The sequence below is a fragment of the Chelmon rostratus genome, chromosome 8 (assembly GCF_017976325.1).
Source record: "Chelmon rostratus isolate fCheRos1 chromosome 8, fCheRos1.pri, whole genome shotgun sequence".
Classification (NCBI taxonomy): Eukaryota; Metazoa; Chordata; class Actinopteri; order Chaetodontiformes; family Chaetodontidae; genus Chelmon; species Chelmon rostratus.
Window position 1 is genome coordinate 23216275 of NC_055665.1, and position 23448 is coordinate 23239722.

A 23448-nucleotide genomic window follows, 5' to 3' on the forward strand; every position below is an offset into this window, starting at 1 on the left:
ATTCTTCATTTCTCAGTAGTGGATGAATGATCATTATATTACATCACTCTGGACCTGTGGGTCATTTCAATTTCACTTAATCCAGCTGAAGGCAGCAATAACACAGTGGTTAGATGTGAATTTCTGAGCAAAAAGTTGACTGTTCCCAACACCGGATAAACTGGGGAACATAGCCGGGGAAAGAACATAACACTCTGCAGCTACTGTCACAGCGCCCTTGAACAATACCCTTAATCCCCAGCTCTTCTGCCTGGAGCTGCTCAGCACAATGCACAGAAAACTGAAATCATAGACGGTTTTGTGTGGATGTGTAGAACTAGTTGTTCTGAAGCTAGATGTTGTGGGGGGAGGACCACATTTTCGAATGTTTAAACTGTTGCCAGTGGACCTCCCAGAATAACTGCTCGCTGAACTTTCACATCCTGCCTTGAACCTGGATGAACCCTCTGCAGCCGTTAGCTGCCCCTCAACAGAATCAAGCCATGAATCATTACAAGTCAGGGGTGAGGGCTCCGAGAGATCACCCAAATCAAAACCAGATGCACAGCAGGCACCTCCTTAGAACTAACTGTATAAATAACTAAATAAATGAATAAATAAAGAAGTCAGCAAACTTCACACTATGCATTTCTCTCATTTGTTTCTACAGTGCTGCACCAACAAATCGGACGGCAGGAATGACTGTACGACGTCCATTTTAACACTTGATTCTATGCTGTTTGTTTGCTTTCAGGTGACTGTCTGCTTGTGAATAAAAAAGGTCGTACTGTCTATATTAAATACTGCAGCACTGTCAGGTACAATCTGTAGTGGTAACAGAGACAAAGTGTGTTCACTGTACTGTCCCGTTAATGCGTATATTAAGTTTTCCTAGGAAGTCAACCACATCACTTTACAGAAGCCTTTACAGGGTCTGAGTCATCTGACGCAGCCACTGCACGTCAGTACACACATCCTCCGGTAAAGAGTCCCACAAGGAGTAAAAACAGTAAAATCACTCTGTCATCGCACTTAATTTCATCCCATTCCCCCTGCTCTTCTTGCCTCCTCTCTGACTCCCATCCTCACCACAGCTGGTAAATATTTTTATATTGTGTTCCATTAGAAAGCTTTATTAAGCGGTCAGACAGGGCAAATGGCGCCTGTGAGCTCCCTGTCCTGTAAACAATAGAGAGGGCCCTGAAAGCTGCATTTGCACAGAGCATAGTAAACTAAGGTCACATTAGAGAACTGCCTTGCTCTGCGCGAGTAAATATTTAAATGTGTTGGATTCACCCAAAATAGTCAGGGGCGAAAGTTAGGGGCACTGTATCGGGAAAACGGCCACGATGGATTTTAAAGCAAAATTGGCATAGCCCTATTCAGTGATTTGTAAATGGATGCGTGTCCAATTGTGGTACTTCATGAAGATTAAGGAGACATTATCATCAGCAAGAGGGCCAAGCTGTGATGTGTAGTCACATTTGTTGATGTGAGCGTGTACCTCGGCACTTTTCTCAGGCGCGTCCATCCCCACCATGTTGTCTCTGAGAAGCTGCTGGAGGAGCTGCACCTGGGCAACGCTGAGGTAGAAATCCAGACTGCTGGTCACATTTACCTCCAGAGAGTGGCCACACACCACCACCTCCTACAGAGACGAGGGAGACAGTAACGGGGAAATGAAAAGAGGGAGGCTGTTGGAGAGAGCAGGACATTCAGTAACACATCAGGATGGTTTGTGACCTCACGCCCTGCTTCTCTCTTTCTTAACTTGCAGTGTATTTACTCTCTATCTCCCCTCTATCTTGCTCTGTTGAGCTCAGTTGTTCCCTTTCCCCCTCTTCCCTCTGTCCTCTCCAGGGTCCCACCCACAGCCAGCAGTTCAAACCTCAGCCTGGAGGCTACATCTAACAGGATATCACTCACTAACACTCTGGGTTGAACCACACACACATGGGCCAGACCTACAGTAACTACACATAATGGTATTTGGCCACTACTGTGTAAACATAATCTATTCAGAACCACTGTTTAAAAACATAAAAGTTGCTGCTAATATTTCTTTCAATATGCAGTATAACATCAATTTCTTTTTGCTTTTTCCAATTTAGATGTGTGAAACATATTATTAGTATTACCATTATGATTATGATTATGATTAGTAGTACGAGAACTAATTTTAACACACATATCATCATGAGGTTACAATAATCAGGTTACAATAATAGTTAGAGAATATGTTGCCGGGGTGAATGAAAATTTAGACTGTAGATAGTAGATGTAGATCACAGACTGTAGATTATAATAAATAAATACATCATAATAAATAGAACTGTCAGGCATAAATCTGTTCAAAGCACTTAGAAGTTAGTTGAAAATGAATGTGAATTTTATTATAGGATTTGTTGTAATGTTTCTACACTACATAGTTCAAAGTCCTGTTTGTGTTGTTACTGGCTCTGCCTCTCCATATCTCAGGGAGTTATACAAATCACGCTGTGTGTGCGCGTGTGTGTGTGTGTCAGTGCAAACTATGGATTAGCTGTTACGCATTGTCAAGGGGCACGTTAGCGTGGACGGACGAGGCATCAAAGAGGCAGGAAGTCTCAGAGAGCCGTGCCAGAAAACATCAGCTGTATAAGCAGAAAGGTTTGAACTCTGTGGGTCAAAAGCCTCCATTACATCGCGGACTGGCTGAGGGATCCCTAATGAGTAAGGCACTGCATGTTAAGAGGCAAAACGTAAATACTTCTGACATCTCACATGATCAATGTCTATTTTCATATGGACAACGGATTGTTACAATCATGGTTATAACAGGTCATGGTCAAAGGGGACACAATGTCAGTGTAAGCAGCGAACAAACTTCTACAAAGTAGACGAAGAAAAATATGCAACCTCTGACTCACTGTGAATTTCTAGGAAGATCATTGTCACTTTTTGACTTTTTGACTGATTCAGTAGTTTGCCTCAGTACAGATACACTCACTCCTGTAGAAAGTACGCAAACTCTTAGGAGAAAGCTGTAATGCTGGATTCACACACAGCTGTGTGGAGTGGACACTGACCTCCGCCTGTCCGCAGTCAGGGGACAGATTTTTGCTGAAGATGATGGCTGGGGCAGCAGTCACCCGGACAGAAAAGTCGGTCAGGATTGGTGTCAGGATGGCCCGCCGCTCCTGGTGCCTCCTGATACTGAACAGAGACACATACAGGATCAAACTGTTAGCGGACACTTCTTCTGACAGGTCCCATTACTTGTAAAGCTATGGGATGGATTTAGATAGATGGAGATCATTACTGTAATCGACGTTCTCCAGTAAAAGTCATATCCTTTCAAGCAGGTCTATGTGCAATTTACCATATAGCATCCTTTCATTCAAAAAGTATCAATTACTGAATTTTATTTCAGTCCAAAGTGTATAGTCCTGGTGTTGAAGTGATTCTAGCATTACACTACAACACAAACAGCAACCATAAGGGACCACTTATTCACTAACATTCCCCAACCTTTATTTACTAATAATGTGTTATGGTTACCAGTTGTAAAATATTGCTAAGACTGTCCCATCTGTCTACGAATGACAAGTCAACACAACACAGTCAAAACCACAAAATGTTCAAAACTGAGCTTTTGTTTTGCCCTTAGCTGACAGGCAGACACACATTTCAAACTTGCTCTGGCTTTTTAAATTCAAACCAGTAGGATGAAAAGCTGAACTCACAATGAGCGACTTCAAATTAGATTTTCTCTCGCAGGCCAGACCTGCGAAATATTCCCATAAGTGAGCTTTTTTAAATTTCTGGTCCAGTACATTTTAGCTGGAAGCTTGAATATGGTAACAGAGACAGAGTGAGACGTTATTTGACAAGTCTCAATTGGGAACACCCCTTAATTGTATACACAAGATCAAATAGAGACCTTCTCACTTCAACTCTCTCCATTTCACTAATGTTCATTCCCACAATCAAGTCATATTTGTGGGAACATTTGTTAGCAGTAAAACAAATATACCAGTGGGCTTTATAAGGTGGTGTTAATTGCCACATCTGCTGCTATTAAAACAATCAAGTGGTACGGCTTCCAATATTTATAGTTGGCTAGGATTATAAAAGGCCCCGTTTCTAGGTGGCCTAGAGTGCAGTACTTAACCAGAACCAATATCATATTCACTTCTGCTACACAAATGTGCATTACCAGTGCCCTTAAGGGATTATTTTCTGACACATTTCTTTGCGTTTAGAGTTTGAGGGAGGCCTAATTCAGAGGTGAAATGATCTGTTAGGCCAATTGGTGTTGGCTAATCTCCCCTCAGACAGGGATTGAAACAATGAGTGTCTCGTTGCAAGGGACAGGTGCTATCATTCACCAGCAAGGCTAGGAGGCATGAGGCTCGGTTTACCTTTAATATGGGGTCCTCTAACTGGGCTGCAGAACTCTGTGTGTCTGTGTGTGTGTGTGTGTGTGTGTGTGTGTGTGTGTGTGTGTGTGTGTGTGTGTGTGTGAGTGCGTGTACCTTTGAATGGGTGTGGTGCAAAGCACAAAAGATGGAAAGAATGACTTTGTTTTCATACAAAGCCACACAGTGTGAACAGTAAGCGTAGATATCTGTGACACCGACAAAAACAGAGAGGCCTGCACTGGGCGGCTGACAGGAGGGGAGATGGAGAGAGTTCACGGCTCCATGACACAGGGTCTTTCCTAGCCGGCAACTACACACTGTGACGAGGACAGATCCTGTCAGTGGATCCACGGTGCTGGAATTTCCTCGCAAAACCCCAGGAAGCCAACTGAGGCCACTGCAGATCCGCAACTACTGGAATTGAACCCAACAAACTGCCGAGTGAACATGCCATGAGTCCAAAGCTGCAGAGTGAGAGGGGGGGTATCGATGTAGGGAATAAGGGAAAGGTGTGAACTCTGGAAGTGGTGTGTGTCAAATCTTGTTACAACCGAGGTGGTGTACTTCTGCGGGTGATTGCAGCAGACAAGTAAAGCTGTGAACTTGACTCCCCTTTCCTCAGTGTGTTGGAACATTCTAAATCACATGTTCAGTTATGATTTGGTCGTGGTGGTGGCTGAGGCTGGGGTGTACGCTGCAGCACACAGCAGCGCAGCACAGCAAAGCCCATTTTCCAACAGAACCCCGAGCGCTGCTCCTGCCACAGCGAGGAGGAAGGGGAACGAGGGGGCAACCACAGCCAACCTGAATGATTTGTTTGGAAACTAAGAGCGTGAGTTAGGGTGAAATTCCAAAACCTTATCGACAACAACAGCAACTTTGACCTTCTAAACATGAGCGTACAGAAGCCTTCTGATTATTACAGGATTAATAATCACAACACTCTGCATTGTCACCAAGTCACTGTCAAACTGAAGGGACATTTGTTACTGTATAACACTGCGTGTCAATCCTTTGAGTACAAAAGTGACTGTTAAGCTTCATGTCAGGTCCTCCCATGATCTACCTCTGAACAGAAATCCAGACTTGCAGCTCTAGTATGTCTGCAGACAGTTGAGTCTACTCAAAAGGCATTCAGCATCTTCTGGAGCCCAAAGTGTGAGCCCAAAGTCTCACCTCATTGCCCTGTCAGATAATCTGGCCTTGGCTGGAGGCCTAAGCAGCCCTGTTTTCATTGACAGAGAGACAAATTGAGCGCAAGAAAGAAAAAATATGAGAGGATTGAGCCTCAGCAGCCCCTATGAGCTTGTCAGACCCAGTAATAAGAGTGGAAGACTCTGAACGTAGGTCCAAGTCCGCTACTGACTGTAAAAGGGCTGTTTCACAGCAGTCATGGTCAGGGAAGATCAAGACGAAGGAGGATTTGGGGATGGATGGTCAAAACTACTGGGGATATGGAGGGAGATTAAAAGGAAATCAGGTGGTTAGAGACACTATCCCATAGGCCCACTCCTCTGTCTTGGTGAAATGTCAAAAAATTGCTTGCTCATTCTGAGTCACTACTGCTAAAGCATCAGGATGATAGCAGGATCTCTTTTGCCTTCTTTAATAGTGATGCTGGCCCGATCATGACTATTAGGCTAATTCTACCTAAAACTTCAGACTGGATCATCCTGGAAGAGGTAAATGTCCAACTTTATAAAGTATGTTTTGAGCATTTCTACCTCATTTTGACAGTGAACAACCAGAAGCTTACAGGAACGGGGGTAGGTGAGGGCGGGTGAAGGGGGGGGTTGACGTCCAACAAGTTGGTTGTTACAATAAAGGGTCTTATGGGGCAGGTCTAAGAGCTGAGGGATCAGCATCAGTATCACCAGCAGCAGCAGTCTGTGTTTTGCTGGCAGGGCTCCAAACACTACTGTGTGTGTGTGTGTGTGTGTGTGTGTGTGTGTGTGTGTGTGTGTGTGTGTGTGTGTGCGCGCGCGCAAGACATGCAGTCAAGAAAATACCATTGTTCATGATGAGTATGAATGATTGTTTGTGTGAGTGTGCAGTACAGCGTGCTTGAGTGTGTCAGTGTGTCTCAGCCAGCCTCACTGTACGCTCTGATGACCTGAGAGCGCTCAGTCTCAATCAGGCCCGTGTTGATTCTGCGCTGCATTCTTCCACGACGGCTTATTTTTAGTTGACAGGGAACAAATCTGGACTCTTTGCCTGTGATTCTGTGATTTTTGGGCCCGTTCCCTCTCAAAACATGAGTGGAAAAAAAGGATGTGGGGCCAAACAGGCTGTTACACTCGTGCTTGTTTTAGCTCCCGAGTCTATAAAAAAATGACAGGGTTTGTAATTATGACTGTGCATGGAGAGGCTCCATGATAGGGAGCTAACTCAATAACTACATGCTGCTCCCACATCAAGACTGATGAGATACATTTTGGGACATTCACAGCAGATCACACACACACAGCACCTGACAAGGGGTGCAACAATGTCATCTAGCAGCAATGTGAATTACACTTGCTGTGGTCATTGTGAGGGATTCAATATGGCCCTTAAATGTGCTTTTAATATTTAAATGGCAAAGAGCTTCAGCTCAGAATATCAGACTTTGGCTATAAAGATAATATGTGGTACTACTGAAGATGTCAGGTTTTTACTGGAATAATTGATAATAATGAAAAAGGTTAAATAATGTTAGAAATAACCATTAATCTGTATGTTTTTAGGTGGCAGACTTAGAGGTAAGTCAGGAAACAACTGACTACTTAACACATCAGGCAAACACAAAGCAACACGGACACCATCATCTTCCCCTACGTCTTAACATGCAAATACTGACCTGCTGGCCATGTTCCACTCCAGGGCCGGGTTCTGGGAACTCCTCTCACTCTCTGCTGACACACCTCCTTTGATTCCCTCCTTCTCTGGCTTGAGTTGCTCCCAGTGAGCCGTTCCGATGTTGATGGACTGGAGGTCGACCTGGTACTGACGGTCCTCCACCTCTGAGCCCGGGTCACGCAGGATGCCAAGGTTCAGTGCACGTCTAGAGGAAAGAGAGAAAAAGAGTATTTGGCTGAGTCGCTTTACAAATCATTTAGTGTGCTGATAATTGCTCTTTGAGAAAGTGTGTGAGGTCTTGCAGGAGGCACAAGTTGTCTCTAGTGCACCAGTCACATTCAACAGGCAGGTGTCTGAGTCCAACCAAAGTAAAAGTATGAAACATGAATAGGCTTTATTTATTGGTGTGGGGGTCACACTGAGTCAGGCTGTACTTTATATAGTCAATTACAATGAAGTCCATGCCTCCAGGAGTAGACCAGGTAGTCTGTTATACTGAACCAGTAAAGAGGGTCTGGCAGCAGGCCCTAACCACTGCTGACTTCTTTTCTTCTTTCTGCCTGCTCAGTGGTTTAGTAGCAAAGTTTCTTACAGGATGATTTATGACTAAATCAAAGCCTCTGGTACTTGTACAGCGAGGCCTCAGATAAGTAACCCCAGGCCTCAGGTGAAATCATTTGCCTTTTACAAAGCTCTGATTTATGCCAGCTTATCATTGGCAGTAAACATTGCTTAGACCCCTGGTTGGACAGCACAGTAGTCTGGAGACTGGGGCTCTTACTGCCTCTCTCTTTCTATTTCTGTCTCCACAAACACAGGACTTCTACAGAATACACAAACTGTAATATGGTAGAAGAGATGTAGAGATATGTCAGGAGTGGGCAGCGCTGTCTCTGGAGTTGAACTGCAACAGTCAAGAGAGCAAACACTGCCCCAAGAGCGCCAAGAAAATATGATGTCATCTATTTTGCCTTTGAGAGACAAGATCCTGACGAATTCACGAGGCAAAAGGAATAATCAAAATTCAACATCTGCAAATGACATCAGGGCTTTCGGTTCATTATGATATGTTTATTTGTGCTGGTGAATTCAAATGAGAGCTTAAATGGTATAAATAAGGGCTTAAAATGGCTACAGATGTAGCGGCAGCATGAGTAGTTTTATTTGTTTCGGCAACGTCAATGGCAATTTTCATATAGCGTTTCCCTCCCAGAGCCACACTGGAAAGGCCTCTACCAGAGCGTGATGTTATGACAATAAGCACCAAGTACAAAAACAATGGCAATGGGAGATCAGAGGTGTATAACTGGATTTAGCTAGATTTGTTGACATACAAACAAGTGAAACAGATCCTTAATCAACATTTGGAACCACATTTATCAACAGAGTATAATATAAATCAAACCAAGAGCCCTGTAAGATTTGGGTGGGATGTGTCAGTCTAGATTCATTAGGGCTTTTGTAACAGTACCTCCATCACCCTCCCCAACCCCAAACTGTATTTTTCACATTAAACAAACCACAGTTACCTCATATGCTTTGCAAATTATCTCTTAACTTCAGCTTATTTAGGAGACTCTCTCACTCACAATCAACATTACATGGGAGTCTGCAGCCAAGTCTCTGCATTGCTGAGCTGCAGGGTCATCTCCAATGACATAAATAAATATGATAAACATTTGTCTTGGTCATGCAGCCCGTGGAAACCGGTGTGATTTAATATCAAAAGACATATTTCAGCCAATCGCAGGAAACGAGAGAGCTTCATTTCTGACAAATGAGGAGGGGAGGAATTTTGGAAGTTCCCCTTGGGGTGCAATAATAATTGAAGCCAGATTTTCTTGTTGTACATGTGGGGGGAAAACACTGGCGGTTTGACATATTTGATTGGTCATGTGAAGACCACACTGCTTGGCCAAGAGGAATCAGAGAATGCCTTGGGAAAGCACGGCACTCGCTCTGCCCACCATATACACGGACGAACTAAAAACATACAGAGCGAGGCAGGTGGAACACGCCCTTCTGCTGGGTCTCACATGCCATTATCAGACATCTGCCTGCCACTACCATGTGGAAAATATGGAGCAAAAATGAAAATAACAAGTCATAAATGACATGCTTTCGCAGATGAGGAAGGCAGGGAGGGAGGGAAGGGAGAGGGGGTAGAGAGAGCGGGAGAGAAATTTTTCTCAAACACAAGTACTTAGTTTCGCCCTTGTTCCTGAGCCAACCTTATTTTAATTGCAGGAAAAGACCACAGAAACATTATTTTTTACGACAAAATTCTGCTATTTATAAAAACGGATCAAAAGCTCTGCAGTAAGAACGCTCTGTTTCATGGCATTCATGGCTATTATTTTAAAAAACATTTCTCCCTCCTCTGACACAATTTAAACCCAATTTGAGTCCGAAAAGCCACTGGGCCGATTTCGCATCAGAGCTGAAATATGAGGGCTCTCATCCAACATTATTATGGCTCAAAGTCAAAGCCTCCATCCAATCCAAGCCCTCCACTGGGAAACAGCAGACAAAATAGTGAAGGCATGGCAGTGTTATGTATCTAGAATGCAGGACTTGGACAGAGCGATTCACTGGTACTTCATCACTGAGAAAAAAATAATGATGTTCCAAATTCCTTTGAACAGAAGATATGCAGACAAATTTACAAATGGACAATTAATTGCAAGTTATGTTCCGTTATGTTCCTCTGTTTAGCATTCTTCGGGTCTATGCATGTGCTGGGCAGGGCATCAATCATGATTGGCGTTATTAAGCAGATGTGTGGGAGGAATGAGCGCCTAACATGTAGCAGATTTGGGATTGTGTGCTGAAGTGGTAATAGGATTCAAGGAGGAACCTCCTGGGCACATATCTAACAAACCAGTTAAGATACACACGAGTTAAATGCACATGTATATGCTGATCCACAGCAAACGAGCTCAGGCAGACACACACTGCCGCTGCATGCCACAGAGGCATTAGGTGTAACCCGCGAAGGATCGACTTTGACGCTGCACACAACTTCAAAGTAACATCCAGACTTGGAATATAGAACTTGCATGACAGGACAGAGTGAACTGTAAGAAAAATAAAGTGAATACATTTAAATAACGTTCCACAGATACAGAATCACATTAAATAGAGCCAATGAAGAGAGAAGTAAAAGGGCTTGTTGAAAAGGAGCGAAAGTGGAATCTTGGGAGAGCCTGATTACATTGCTAAGTTTTTGAAGGCTAACTGTGGTTCAAGGTTGTAAAACAAACCACAGCGGGCTCTGGTTGAGGCTCGGGGCCCGATGGTAGGAGTGTGGGAGCATCGGGCTGTGTTACAGCCTCTGGCCAAGAGGATCCTGTGGGGCAGGGTGTATCCTGGCCGTTGGCTTTAAATGTCCTCTTACCTTCCCCTCTCAAGCTCCATCCACCCCCCCATCCCCAGTCCCTGCCCCAAGCCGGTGGAGCAGGAAGCACCAGGGCAATACCAAGCGCCACTGGCTTCTGGATCTCGTCACTCTGAAACCCGCAACCTGAACCCACAACCCCAGACCTGTTTTTCACTCCATTTCCCCAACAATCACATGCAATACATGTCTGCTTACACTTTCAACACAGGCCGGAGTGTATGTAAATGCATGTGTGCATGTGCCTGCAAGTGTGTGTTTAAGAGAGATGGGGCCCTCTGTTTCTACTCTCCTGGTAGAACATACATACTGAGTAGAAATTTCATTGAGATCTCAGGCTTAATTCGGCCAAGTCAAGCTAAATTAGGTTTGTACACAGATGGGCTGTATTTCATGAGTGTTCCATGTTCTTTATTTTGAGCAGACCCCAACTACTGTATATTTGAACTGAGAGAGCACATGCTACGTGAAACACTAACGGTGCATGTCTTGTTGTGTCATTTAATTTTGCGGTGGGGTCTCAACCACTTTGTTCTAATGCAAGGCCCGTCCAAGACGCAAAGCGTTTTTGTGAGACCAGAATTAATAGTAGCACTCATCCATAAATTCTAAAAAAGAAAGTGTTCAATTGAGGTTTTGATAGTCTTTCTGCGTGGCTCCAAATGTTATTAGCCAAACGCCATTAGCACCCAGCAGCTCCTCCGTGGTATTTCTGTTGTGGAGAGGCCAAAGCTGCACAGTGCCTCCTCAATCTGCTCGCTATGGCTCCCAGTGGCTTAAAGCGGAGTCCCACTGGGCTTGTGTGTGTGCCGAGGGGGAATTCATAAGCATTATGATTCATGAAACTTGCAATTACTTAGTAAGTTAAGCACCCCTGCCTACGGTGGTCCGCTCTGAATTGCCAGAAATTCTGCAAGTTCTGAGCTGTGGATTTATGACCCCAGTCAAGTCCAATTGCTGTTAATTTGCATCTACCAATTATAGTAATTAAGGCTCTGAATTAGAACGCTGAGCAGCCCTCGAACAGAGAGGGGAAAATGATGTCGTGGAACATGGCGAGTCAGCAGAATATAAGACCCAGTCACTCAGGGATTTTTATACCACTGCTACTAAAATGATTTTTGATGACTGGAGCTTTTTCAACAGGAGTCAAACACAGTCACAAAAACAACAAAATATCCAAGACAACAAAGCTGCGACAATGCTCCAAATTTGTCACACTTGGCAATAACAAAGTACTTATTTGTGGCCAAGTACAACTGCTCCAATCTAAAGATGATTTTTTTTCTCACTGGCACAATACGCAATAAACATAAATTGCTGCTTTCCTGCATTGTTTCTCGGCTTTGATGTACTGACAAATTCTAATGACAGAAACCCAATAATCTATTCTTTTTCAGCCCAACAGCATTACTCATCTCCACTGCTGCTCCCAACAGAAGCCTGTTATGCATTAGACTGATTGCACTTTAAAGACACTCATACTCGACCAATTATATCATATTTACACAAGATCTTAGGAGGAAACTATTACTTCTATATACAATACAAGCAGGGCTTAACTTGAGCTCATACCACCCTCATGACAATGGTACATGATAATAAGGAGCTGAAAGAAAGCGCTACAGAAGAAGGGCCTCTGTTTACAATGACATGGTGTATACCAAAGGTCCGTGTTTGCACTTTGATTTCAACATATCTTAATTACAGGAGTCATTTATCTCCCGTGCAGTTTACATGTCAGAGAAGTTATATAGTTATAAACACAGTCGGTATCAGACGTGTTGCTCTGAAGACACTGGCTAACATGTGCTCGCCATGATGGCCTGTTAAAGATGTCAGTCTGGCCGGTGTAATTTATAGGCTCATCATGTACTAATTCAAAATCTGCTTCTTGCATCAGAGCTCCATGTTGCAAAGAAGCCCTCAGTGAAGACTGAGCAGATATTTCATTTGGCTAGGCTGATGTGTATTTCATGGAATTCACACATGCCAGTGACTGTACAAATTAAACTGTTAATCTTTCGTCACATTCCATTATTCATTGTACAGTGAAAACATTCAGTTTGCTACAATCCCGTAATGAACACTTACTCATCTATTAACACAGTATAACAAGAAAGTGTTTTTAAAGCTGTGTAATATCACATATCCTTGGCTGTACAACAGTCACAATGTTGATGCAACTCCAAACTTACGTTTCAGTCTCAAGCCCGCTGCAGTTTGACCCTGCTAATAGCACTGCAAGGGTCGTTTATTGAAACGTGCAGATGTCGTCTCATTTCCACTGCTACTGCTTTAAACCCACACGCACAGCATCAGGCGCGCGTGCACACCCACACACTTTGCCTGGTCTGTTTAGCCTTAACTGCGCTCTTCTCCTGCTTCTGCTCGCATGAAGCTCTAAGCACGGAACATTCCTGGGTAACAGGGACAGTAATTCACCGGGCACTGACTTCTCACTGAATTCCTTCATACAGTAGGTACATCTGCAGTGGATCTAGTGAAAAAAGGCACCCAGGATCCTCATTTGTGAACAACTGAAGCTGTGGCTGCTGCTGAAGATGGCTGATGTGCGTGTGTCTGTGTGTGTGCATCGGTCCGTCTTGGATTAGGCTGTTCGCTTGAAGCTGCTGCTGAGAATTACTACGAGCCGTCTGTGTGTTGTGTGTCACCGCAGGACAAAGCTACCATTTTTCCCATAAAATTGAGTGGGCCGGTGCTTGTGAAATCACTTCCTCTGTTAGCAGAAACAGATTTGACATGCTTCCTCCCAGCTCTGAAAGTGGACATAATGCTGCTTTTATAAAACATGTCAGGCAGAGTTTTAGCAGTGGGTCCCTGATGCAGAGGTGTGAAGGGAATGCCTCGCTGACTTCCTCAGACCTCAGATTGAAACCAGATTTGTGTCCCCTCCAAGAAGTTTCGCAATGATGTAATCCCACCGCCACTTTAATTTGAGAGGCTTTATCTTTAATTAATCACTAAACACATGCGTGGAATAGATTATTCATAACTGGCTGCAGTAGGGAACGTGGCAGGAGTAGCAAAGGGTCTGGCTTGCCCTCATATGCAGTCATTTTCATCAAGCTAAAGTAGAACAGGCACATACCTCAATGCTACTTTTACACTAATTAAAGGAAAATGATCCTTTTCCTTGAGGAAGATTCCAGATCCAAAGCCTGTCCCTGGTCTCTGGCAGGGCGCTCAGGGTGTTCACTGTGCTGATTGACAAAGCCTGAGGTGAATCAAACCTCCTTTGAAACATAAAGGAGTCAGAATCAAACAGGACAAAACCATTTCTTCCAGCTGACGCAGTTTCAAGTAGATTAAAAATAACTGATGATACTGTGAGAGCAATACTTGTACAGCTGCATCTCACATGTTGTATCAGACACGCTGTCCAGATTGTCACAATTCCCACATTCCCAAATCTTAGAACTGTTGAGTAGAAATATGCTGGACTCTTCAAGACCATAACTACACACTACCAGGACAAACAGGCATAGAAACACGTATAAAAAGAAAACAATCTATGGCAAAGCTGGAAACGCATTCATCATGCTCACATGCACAGGCACATGGAATATGCCGCACGTTCGCTCTGCGATATGAGTCTCAAACCAAGATGGTTACAGTCTTCAGAGCATTCTTTGTGATTTACTCCTGCACATAAATTGTTCAATTCGTGCTCCGGCAAGGAGGGTGTTTTATGGAGCTGTAAAATTAGGCCCACTTTATGGATCCAACAGCATGAACCACTACTGTTTTTTCCACTTGATATTGATTAAGCAGTTCAGTATTGCCAAGCTGGTTCGCATTACTATACACACAGGCGCGTTGTGTGTATTTTTGAGGATGCTCATTTTTATCTGTGAAAATGAGGGTCTTTGGCAGAGCACTTTGAAGTTGATTACACACTGTTTACAGCAATTATTGAATTCTGACAAATGTTTAAAGCAACAAGATTACATATCAAGGCCTTATCCTTCTTCAGATAAAGAATGAAAATTTTCCTAAACAAAGTCAGGGAAATGATGGCCGTATTTGATTAGGTTAACGTATGCTACAGGTTTAGCAGACAGGCTGAACAAACATGTAATTGGATAGCTAAAACAGTAGGTCCTTCTCGTTGACGTTTGCCTTGACCTTAAACAACATTTTGTTCTAATTCAAATTTCCTTCCAGCAAACAAAAGGCAGAATGAAACAAAATACAGCGACTTGCTGCTGGAAGCTCCCGCATAATGGAATTAAAAACTTATGTCTAAATCACAAGCTTTGAGAAGAGACAGGTCGGACTTTGAGAGAATGAAAGCAGCTCAGAAACCTCTGGTGCAGCCCAAAACGAGACGACTGCAACTGCTTTCTCATGAGATAGTGTCCAAATACTTTAATGTCAGCAAGGAAAAACAGCATAAAATAATTACAATAATCTGGGGCACACATGCTTCCTACATCAGCTAATTCTTCCTCCTCTGTAAATGACTGCAGAGCCAGTGTTTATAATTCTGAAGCGGATCTCGCATTCATCCAAACCGCTGAGTGTATTTATACAATGTGACATTTCTATATGGGAGATTTCCCCCTTTTGCCCCTCTAACTGAGGAAATCACATGTGGGGAGTGAACTCCTGTGCTTACCTAATTCCTCTAGTGATGCTGTCGATTTGGGGCGGGAGAGGGAGGGAAGAACGGAGAAAAGGTGCAGAAACAGCATTGTAGACGGACTTAAAGAAAAGAGTGTAGCTACATTTAAAACAGAAAGAACATGTAAGTGGAGCACAATTGCAGCTGAAGTAAAGGAGTAAATGAATGTAACTTAACTGCCTGATTAAGCAACACAGGCTAGAGGTCTATAGGCCATTCTCAAAGCAGACATTTTAGCTGAGTAGGAAAAGCACAAGTGTTACTAATAACATGAATGTTATTAAGTTATTGTTCAAGTGTCCCATTAAACCAGAACAGTGTGATGTGTCAAAAGGTCTATCAAGATAGCTTTCTCCAGGGATGTAATGTGTATTCAAAGCAGGTAACTGTTCATTGATATTTGAATGATATGTGGCTGCCACCCGAGTTCAAATTGATGATTTCTAACAACAAAAACAAAACAAAAACAAAAAAATCTACAGCAGGGATGCAAGTAAACCCCATTGACTCCTCTAATTCCTTCACTTAAAAAATATCATCAAACATGTCAACACAAATCACGATCCATAACAGCTGTGCCTGCTGTGTGCTCTGGCTGATTTCTGTTGTATCAAGCGGTGTCATCAAGTTTGCATGTCATCACACCAATCCCACTGCTTAATTTGCAAGTCAAATGACGCAACTTCTGTGGGTTAAATGAGGTGAAAGCTTTCCTCACTTCCTGTGCCGGAAACACAGTGCGAAAGATGGAGAAAAAAGGTAGCCAAACAGATCAGAGGTAATAGACAGAAATGTCATGTGAGAAGATATCTGGATTAATTGAAACGCCCTCAAGAGATTGCTGAAATAGCTTCATCTCAGAGACAGGACAGGAGGTGAGAGTTGGAGTAAAGGCTGCGTTCAATCAGCATCATCTGGAGCCTGTCATACTGAACATGTGCAATGACAGCGTTCTCGAAGAATCAGCCTGAGCCTGGTTGTTTCTGTGTTTGCTGGCACTGCATCTTGTTCCAATAAGGAGGAAAAACCATGCAGAATGTGAGAACCACAAAAGGAGAGAGAAGCTAAGGGAGATGAAAGTCATGGAAAGTGACAGAGGAGAGGAAACTGCTGTGGAAGACACAATGAGTAGAGAAACTGAATCGTAGTAATTACAGAACAGTGCATAAAACTCAATGAGAGATAATGATAGAGAAATGAAAAGACCAGTTTCCTGCTACAGTGCCTCTGTTCCTTCCCTCATCTCTCTCTCCCTTTGTCGCTTGTCTATCGATCATCTTTACAAAACTCCCTCTGCAATCATTTTCTACTCTTCTTTTAGTATCCTCCTTCACCCTCCCCTCCCTCTCCTAACATCTTATTCTCCTCTCTCCCCTCTCCTCTCTTGCCAGTCAGTGTTTTGGTACAGTGACTCCAGAACAGTGGGAAGGAAGTGGCCCCTGCAGGCCAGGCTCCTGACAAACCACAACTCTAAACAGGCAGTGCTGTGAAAATATGGCATTCAAACAACACAATGCCAAAACTTCTGACCACCATGCCGACATCCAAACAGCTGCAGGCGCTGGGGACCTTTAATGGGAACAAACAAAGAGAAAGAAACGGATCGAAAAAAGGGACAGAATAATAAAAGAAGTAGCAGGAGGGGAGTTAAAAATCAAAAACATGCAAAACAGAGTTTCAGCAGTGTCTGTGTTGAGCCGGAGACCAGACTGGGCCTTGTTTTTATTAGAAGGAACTGAGAGATGAGAAAGACGTGATGCCAACATGTCAGCCCCCCTGTGCCTCTGTGGAATGGAGTTTCTACCCCCTGTAGAGGTCTTAAAAGCATGCAAGCAAAAGAAGTGAATGCTGTGAAGCAAGAGGCTACAGGGAGAGATTGAGAAATTTAGTGGGAGATGGTGTAGGAAGGAATGAAGGAAGGATAGAAGGAAGGAAGGAAGGAAGAAGGGAATGAGCAGTGCTTCTGTTGAGCAGAATTTCTCTCCAGAGAACAGTCCAGGTGTAAAGAATTAGAGGAGATGGCACATCAAACAGGGCTGTGCTCTGCCTTTTTCCTGTAGGCCTGCTGGCAGGAAATGCTCTACAGCATCCTGTGAGCTGACCAGAGAGAAGCTGATGAGAGGGAGCGATGAGGAGACCAAATCAAGTGGGAGGTGAAGAACAGAGGAGGGCACATGTAGAAAATGTTCAACAACATCCTGCACAGAAGAGGGAGATTAGGGGACACACAGGGGGGGGTACAGACTTGGGGAGGAACAGGAGAAGGGGGAAAAACAGAGGAAATTCTGCAGAACGAGGGCAGAGAAAGGAGAGAGCAAGAAGAAGGAAGAGAAACCTCTACAACTTCCTGTGAGGCGATTCGGCCCGGATGGGCTTGGTGGAGGGGAGTGGGAGGATTGTAGGATACATGAAGGCTGATCAGGTGTAGACAGGGGAGCAATACAAAGCAGGCATCAAGTTGAACTAGGTCTGGTAGGGTTGGATGGAGATGAGGAAAAGAAGGAAAGAATACAGAGCAGAAAATGCTACAAGAGCTGACAGCTCGCTTTCATCAGCGCCTCTACATTGAAGCATATCAAAGGTATGATTCCAGTATTGTACTGTAAAAATGAAATTCTATATATCAGCTCCCTAAGTTCTAAGTTCATGTCACAAGGAGAGAATACTCTGCATTGACAGGTGAAAGGAAGGCAACGTCGATTAGGTTGGTTAAATCACAGACAGATAAGTAATCCCACTGTGTATGACTCACACAGAAACGACAGACAGCACAGTGACGTTTGAGGTTGTGTGCGGTCGAACATGTGCTTGATGTGCGTAAGTGTTTGTATATGTGCTGCTTGCACCGTGTGTGATACGGTGTGTGTGTGTGTGTGTGTGTGTGTGTGTGTGTGTGAGTGAGAGGGATCACTGGTATGCCTCCCTGTGAAGAGTGTGACATGTCAGGTTGTGATGTGTGTGCCTCTTGTCTCCCTGTGCTGTCTGTCCAACATGTGTCTGTCAGCTGGCTCTCTCCCTCTGCCTTCAAACCAGCCTTCTGCTCCTTAAAAAAACTCTTCTGTGGCTTCAAAATGCTAATAATATCAGTCCATTACCAGGCTACACATAATGTGAGGCCTTAAGAAAAAAAAAAAAAACTCCTTTCAAGGCTCTTCAAATGCCTTCTCAGTTGTTAGAAGAGGAGTTGGAATAATATCAAGGGGAGGGGGGACATTGATGCTTTAAACACTGGCTACTCGTCATTACTGAGGAATGGAGGGAAGTCTTGCCAACAGTTGGACATTTCATTTCAGCATAAATATATGGAGCAAAGCATATTTGCACAAGTTAATAATTTTTGCCCCGGTTACATGTGTGTAACTAGAGCTGTGCATGCGTGCGATGATAAAGTGACAGGGGTGGGGTGCTGATTGGAGGGCTCTGTGTGTGCGTGTGTGTGTTTTGTGTGTGTGTGTGGGGTAAGTTATGGAGAGAAGAAAGGGGACCACCGCAGTGGAGTTGTCTACGCGGTGGCTTCGCATTTCCCTCTGTGGTTCTCTCAAACCTGCAGCTGAAGTAACATGACTGACATTTGCACACGTGCACGCACGCACATGCATACACACACACAGCACTCTGTTTCAAAGCTTCAGCCTCTCACCGCACATACCTGCCAGCATGCTAGTCTTGATCCCGTAGGTGTGCACTGTCACTTTCTCCATGCCAACCTAAGCTACCAGGTTTTATTTGGACAGCCTCGGTACTTGTAGTAGCCGATTAATAACAACTCACCCTTTAAGTGTGGTCAACGCTTAGTTAATTTTTGTCATTGACTTATTAATGCAAAAATCTTTCTAAAAATGTGGGCTGGGATCAACCTGGGGGGTGTCACTTAACGTCTATGTAAAGTTCTGCAGTTACAGATGCATTAGTAATGATTGGTAAGAAGTGAGTGTCTCAAGACCACAAAACCAAAGCAGAGGATATTTAATTACCACTTATCGTATTTGTTTATTTTAGAAGAATATTTGTGTGTTAAGCGAGATAGTAGAACAAGTCAGAATTTATGAATGCAGAAGGACTAGTCAAACATACACATTACAGTAGATAATATATTGTCCATGAAATAAGCTCTTTGGTATTGAGCGGGAGTAAAACCAACTGGTAAAGACCGGGAGGAGGAAGACAGTTCTGAGCCCACTTCAGTGCCAGCCTCTGGCTCTTTCAAGTCTGGTCGGGCCTCCTGGGGTTGTAATGTGCCTCTTATTACACAAGCATTAGGCAATTACGCCACTGGTTTCACATTGGCTTCCCAGAGCCACAGAAGAGCTTGTGGCTTCACACATGGACATTTGAAAGCATCTGCACATTCCTTTTTTCTTGAGGTCGACTTCTTTTTCTCTTTCATACTTCTACTTGATCCTCCAATTGACTCTGCTCTGGTCTGATGTTCTACTGTGCAACCTACTGATAACTGCCACTTGGCAGGAGACTACTGACCACACACACACACACACAGGCATACATGGGCACATGCCTGTTTACAAAGACTTATGTGCATGTACAGAAACTCAACATGTAGGTGTCCCTTCCTACTGAAAGAAAATATCACAAAACAAAAACACACTAGCATATTTAGGATCTTGTAACTATCCTGTACAATTTTCCAACGAGCTAAACTGCTGACAACTGTAAGAGCACTGCATTGTAACGACGCACAAAGCCTTTCTGCGCTGAGAAGTAAAGACAAGTTGCCAAAAACTCTCCCTCCAAATTTATCATCTCAGACCTTGCTGTGCATATCGACACATGGCTCCAGTTCAGCTATTTCCATGTAAATCCGAAGAAAAGAAACGAGACAAAGTGGAGACACGCTGACTATCAATACCGTACTCCTGAATTCCCCCGACAGTCCACCTGGCATCCGCCTCTGCTGTGTGACTGGCCAGTCAGAGTCTCCCTGTCAGTACAATGACAGCTTCAAACCAACCACACAGGATGCCAGAACATCAACATGTCATAAGCAGGGAGAAAAGGAACTAAAACACAATAATGCACAAGGCTGGGGGTTTGACTACACACATATGCACTTACAATTTCTCACACACACACTCACGCAGTCACACACACACACCAGACTTTGACAGAGTAACACCAGTAGAATGTGTGTATCGCATGCTGCAGTTGTGCACAGAGCTTCCTCGGCTGGTGCTGCGGGTGTATTCTTAGAACCTTTATATCCTGCTTCAGGATGAACCATTTACACTCACACACACATAGAGGCGCAGTCATTGAGCATGGAGCCCTGCGGCCAGGCGGTCAACCCCTGGATCAGGGACTTTTACGAGTGCTGGACAGCTGAGGGGTGATCCCTCTCGCCTCTGTCAGCATGCATCCCGTCCTGACTGACAGCAGTATGCCAAAACACAAGAGCGGTTTCCGGGAAGCTCTGAATGAAGGTCTGTCACCTTGAGTGCCACCAAACAAGGAATGCAGAACTCCATGCTGCTTTCAACGGCAACAGATGTTAACAAAAAACAACGGAGAGGAAAAAAAGGAAAAAAGAAAGGGCAATTGTTGGGAAGCAATACTGTGGGTGTTTTGGTTTTGCACTGAGAAGGACAAATACTTGAAGGGGAACAAAAACCTTGTACACTTCGGTTTAATGAGGTTATTTGCTCAGGTTACATGTGAGTACCACATCTGGGTGGTGCCAGAGGAAGAGCCATAATGTTACCTAAATATAAAAGAGTTTATCTTCTGATGAGAATGAAAATGTTCATGGCAAGTATTTTTCACCCTGCAGCTGGTGCTAGATATAGTGTAGCCATAATATATAGGACCTACCATCTGACAATACAGTGTTTACTTATTCATGGTCCCCCACCCATTTAGTTTAGAGGTCTTACCTTTGATATAAATGAAAATGTTAAAAGGGAAACTTGCTTTTGGTCAGCAGATGTTAAGAATGTGACCAGAAGAGGTCATAATGATCACTAAGGTTCATTCTCGGAGGACCATTGATTATCCACAGTGAATTTCACAGAAATCCATGCAATACATGTCAAATGTTAGACAAATTGTCTCTGTTACCACATGGTGCCACCACAGGAAAAACCAAAGCATGTTCAAAATCTAGAAAATATCCTCTTTGGACGATAGATGTCCCTACGACATTGCATGGATTTCTACACAAAAATTATTAAAATATTTCAGCTGGACAAAAGTGTTGGACCAGCGGACCTAAATACGAACGGACCAACATCGCGATCCAAGCAGCCCCTCTACTTTGTGCCAAAAAAGAGAGGGAAAATAAGTTGTGGTTTACTTGTTTGATTCCCCTGTGGTGAGTCCTAATACCCCCTTCTCTCCCTCTTCTCCACTTTCTCCGCACACTACATTGGAATCATGTGCATTAAAATGGCCATAAAAATGTATAGCAGGACCCAGGCTGGGGTTTTCTCCCTCCTAATCCCCCTAAACCTCTAACTGCAGGCCGAGGAATACAAGTGTTGTGGTGCAATCTTCTCACAGAGCAGAGGGCCTGAGAATAACATCACAGAGGCCACAGATATTTATGGAATGAACCACAGGCTGTACACAGAAGTCAGCAGACACCACAACACAGCACACAAGACGCTGTATACAGCTCCCTACTCATATACAGGACAAGACACTGCCGGCTAAACACAAAGTGTAGAGCTGTGGTCAAAGCCCTCCAATGATGGATAAGTGGAATTAAAGGGTATGGACAAGAGCGAAAGGAGAACGGAAGTCCACACACTAACCGTGATGAGCTGAGATACATTTTGGCATCCACAGCCGACGTATCAGCTGCAGCAACTTCCACCGACTGAAGATGCTTTCAAGCGACATGTTTTGAGAGCAATGCATCAGACAGCAGTGTGGCGTCATAGCCATCTTCCAAAGGCACTTCTCTGGAATCCCAGTGGAAAAGGCTGAGCAGTCAGAAAATGGATCCATTAAGGCCACATTGTTCCAGAAACCAGCTGCTCCTCAAGAGCTCAGAAACATCACACGCCTATGCTGACACTGTATCAGCTCTGGCTAATAAAAAGCACTGTGCAACACTTTTTGTTGAACTATCCAAAGCATTTGATACTATAGGCTATTACCCACTCTTGTAGAGGCTGCATAATATCGGATTTGATATCAATGCATGTAATTGGTTGAGGAATTACCTCAGAGAAAAAATCTTTTTTAGAAATATGATCTTAAACCTCTCAACCTCTACTTATACGGTTTTACATAACTATTTCATTTTACATCTTAATGATTTTAATTCATCTATCAAATAATTTTCTCTACTTGGAGAGTATTAATGGATTTTTTAAATAATTGTACTACCTTTCTCTGTTCGTATTCATCTTCCTTGTTGTATTGTTTTTCCCCCCTTTTCCTTGTTTTTGTAATTGACTCAATGTCATTGTAAATGAGGGTTTCCCCTCAGTGATCTCTGGAGTATAAATACAGGTTGAACGAATGAATGAATGAATACTGCAGTGATGGGACCTGCAGTGACCACAGAAAATGCCAGTGCCCCTCAGTGGGCTTGATGTGATCCGCACTGAGTTTGCTCATGCCCCTTTCCCGAGCGCCAAAACATGACACATTTTTCCAAAGAGGATAAAGTGGATGAGTGACATGCTGCATACAAAAGATGGAATAGTAAGAAAAAAAAACAGACCAGGGAACATTTTGTTTGTATGAGTGTCATATATTCATACTTAAAAGTGCATTTTGCCAGAGCAAATTATTAGTTTTAAATCCAGAAAATGTATTTACCACTTTAAGTGGAAACAGACAACTTTTGATGCCCCTAGCATTTCCAAGTGGAATAACTGTTGGTGCCACTGTCGCGAAGACAAAAAGGATCTCGTTCCATTTTCTTCAGAGCACAGCAACTACTAACAACACAGGAGACTCTGTATTTGTTTCCATATTTCCATGAAGAAATGATCAACACCACTTTGTTATTATTATATAAGGAGCAATAACATAGTTTGAGTATTGCTTTGTGCATACAAGTACACACAGCAGGGGTTTGGGGTCGGAGTGGAAGGGGGAGTAGAAGAAAACATGAGGAGAAAAAGTGTGAGTTTATCATTCATTGAATCTATAATGGACACATGAAAGCTGATAGAAACGGTGACAGTCTCACTGGCAGCAGATTTCATTCCTTT

General features: G+C 43.6%; 1 protein-coding gene across 2 annotated transcripts in view; it reads right to left on the minus strand.

Annotated features, from left to right (window-relative positions):
- Positions 1 to 23448, minus strand: part of LOC121609858 (vacuolar protein sorting-associated protein 13B-like) — a 316585-nt gene that overhangs the window by 102217 nt on the left and 190920 nt on the right. For both annotated transcript variants that reach the window (XM_041941573.1, XM_041941574.1), the window contains exons 32-34: positions 7222 to 7425; positions 3048 to 3174; positions 1484 to 1627 (exon numbers count right to left, since the gene is read on the minus strand). In XM_041941573.1, the coding sequence (XP_041797507.1) occupies positions 1484 to 1627; positions 3048 to 3174; positions 7222 to 7425 (475 nt within the window). The remainder of the gene's footprint in view (positions 1 to 1483; positions 1628 to 3047; positions 3175 to 7221; positions 7426 to 23448) is intronic.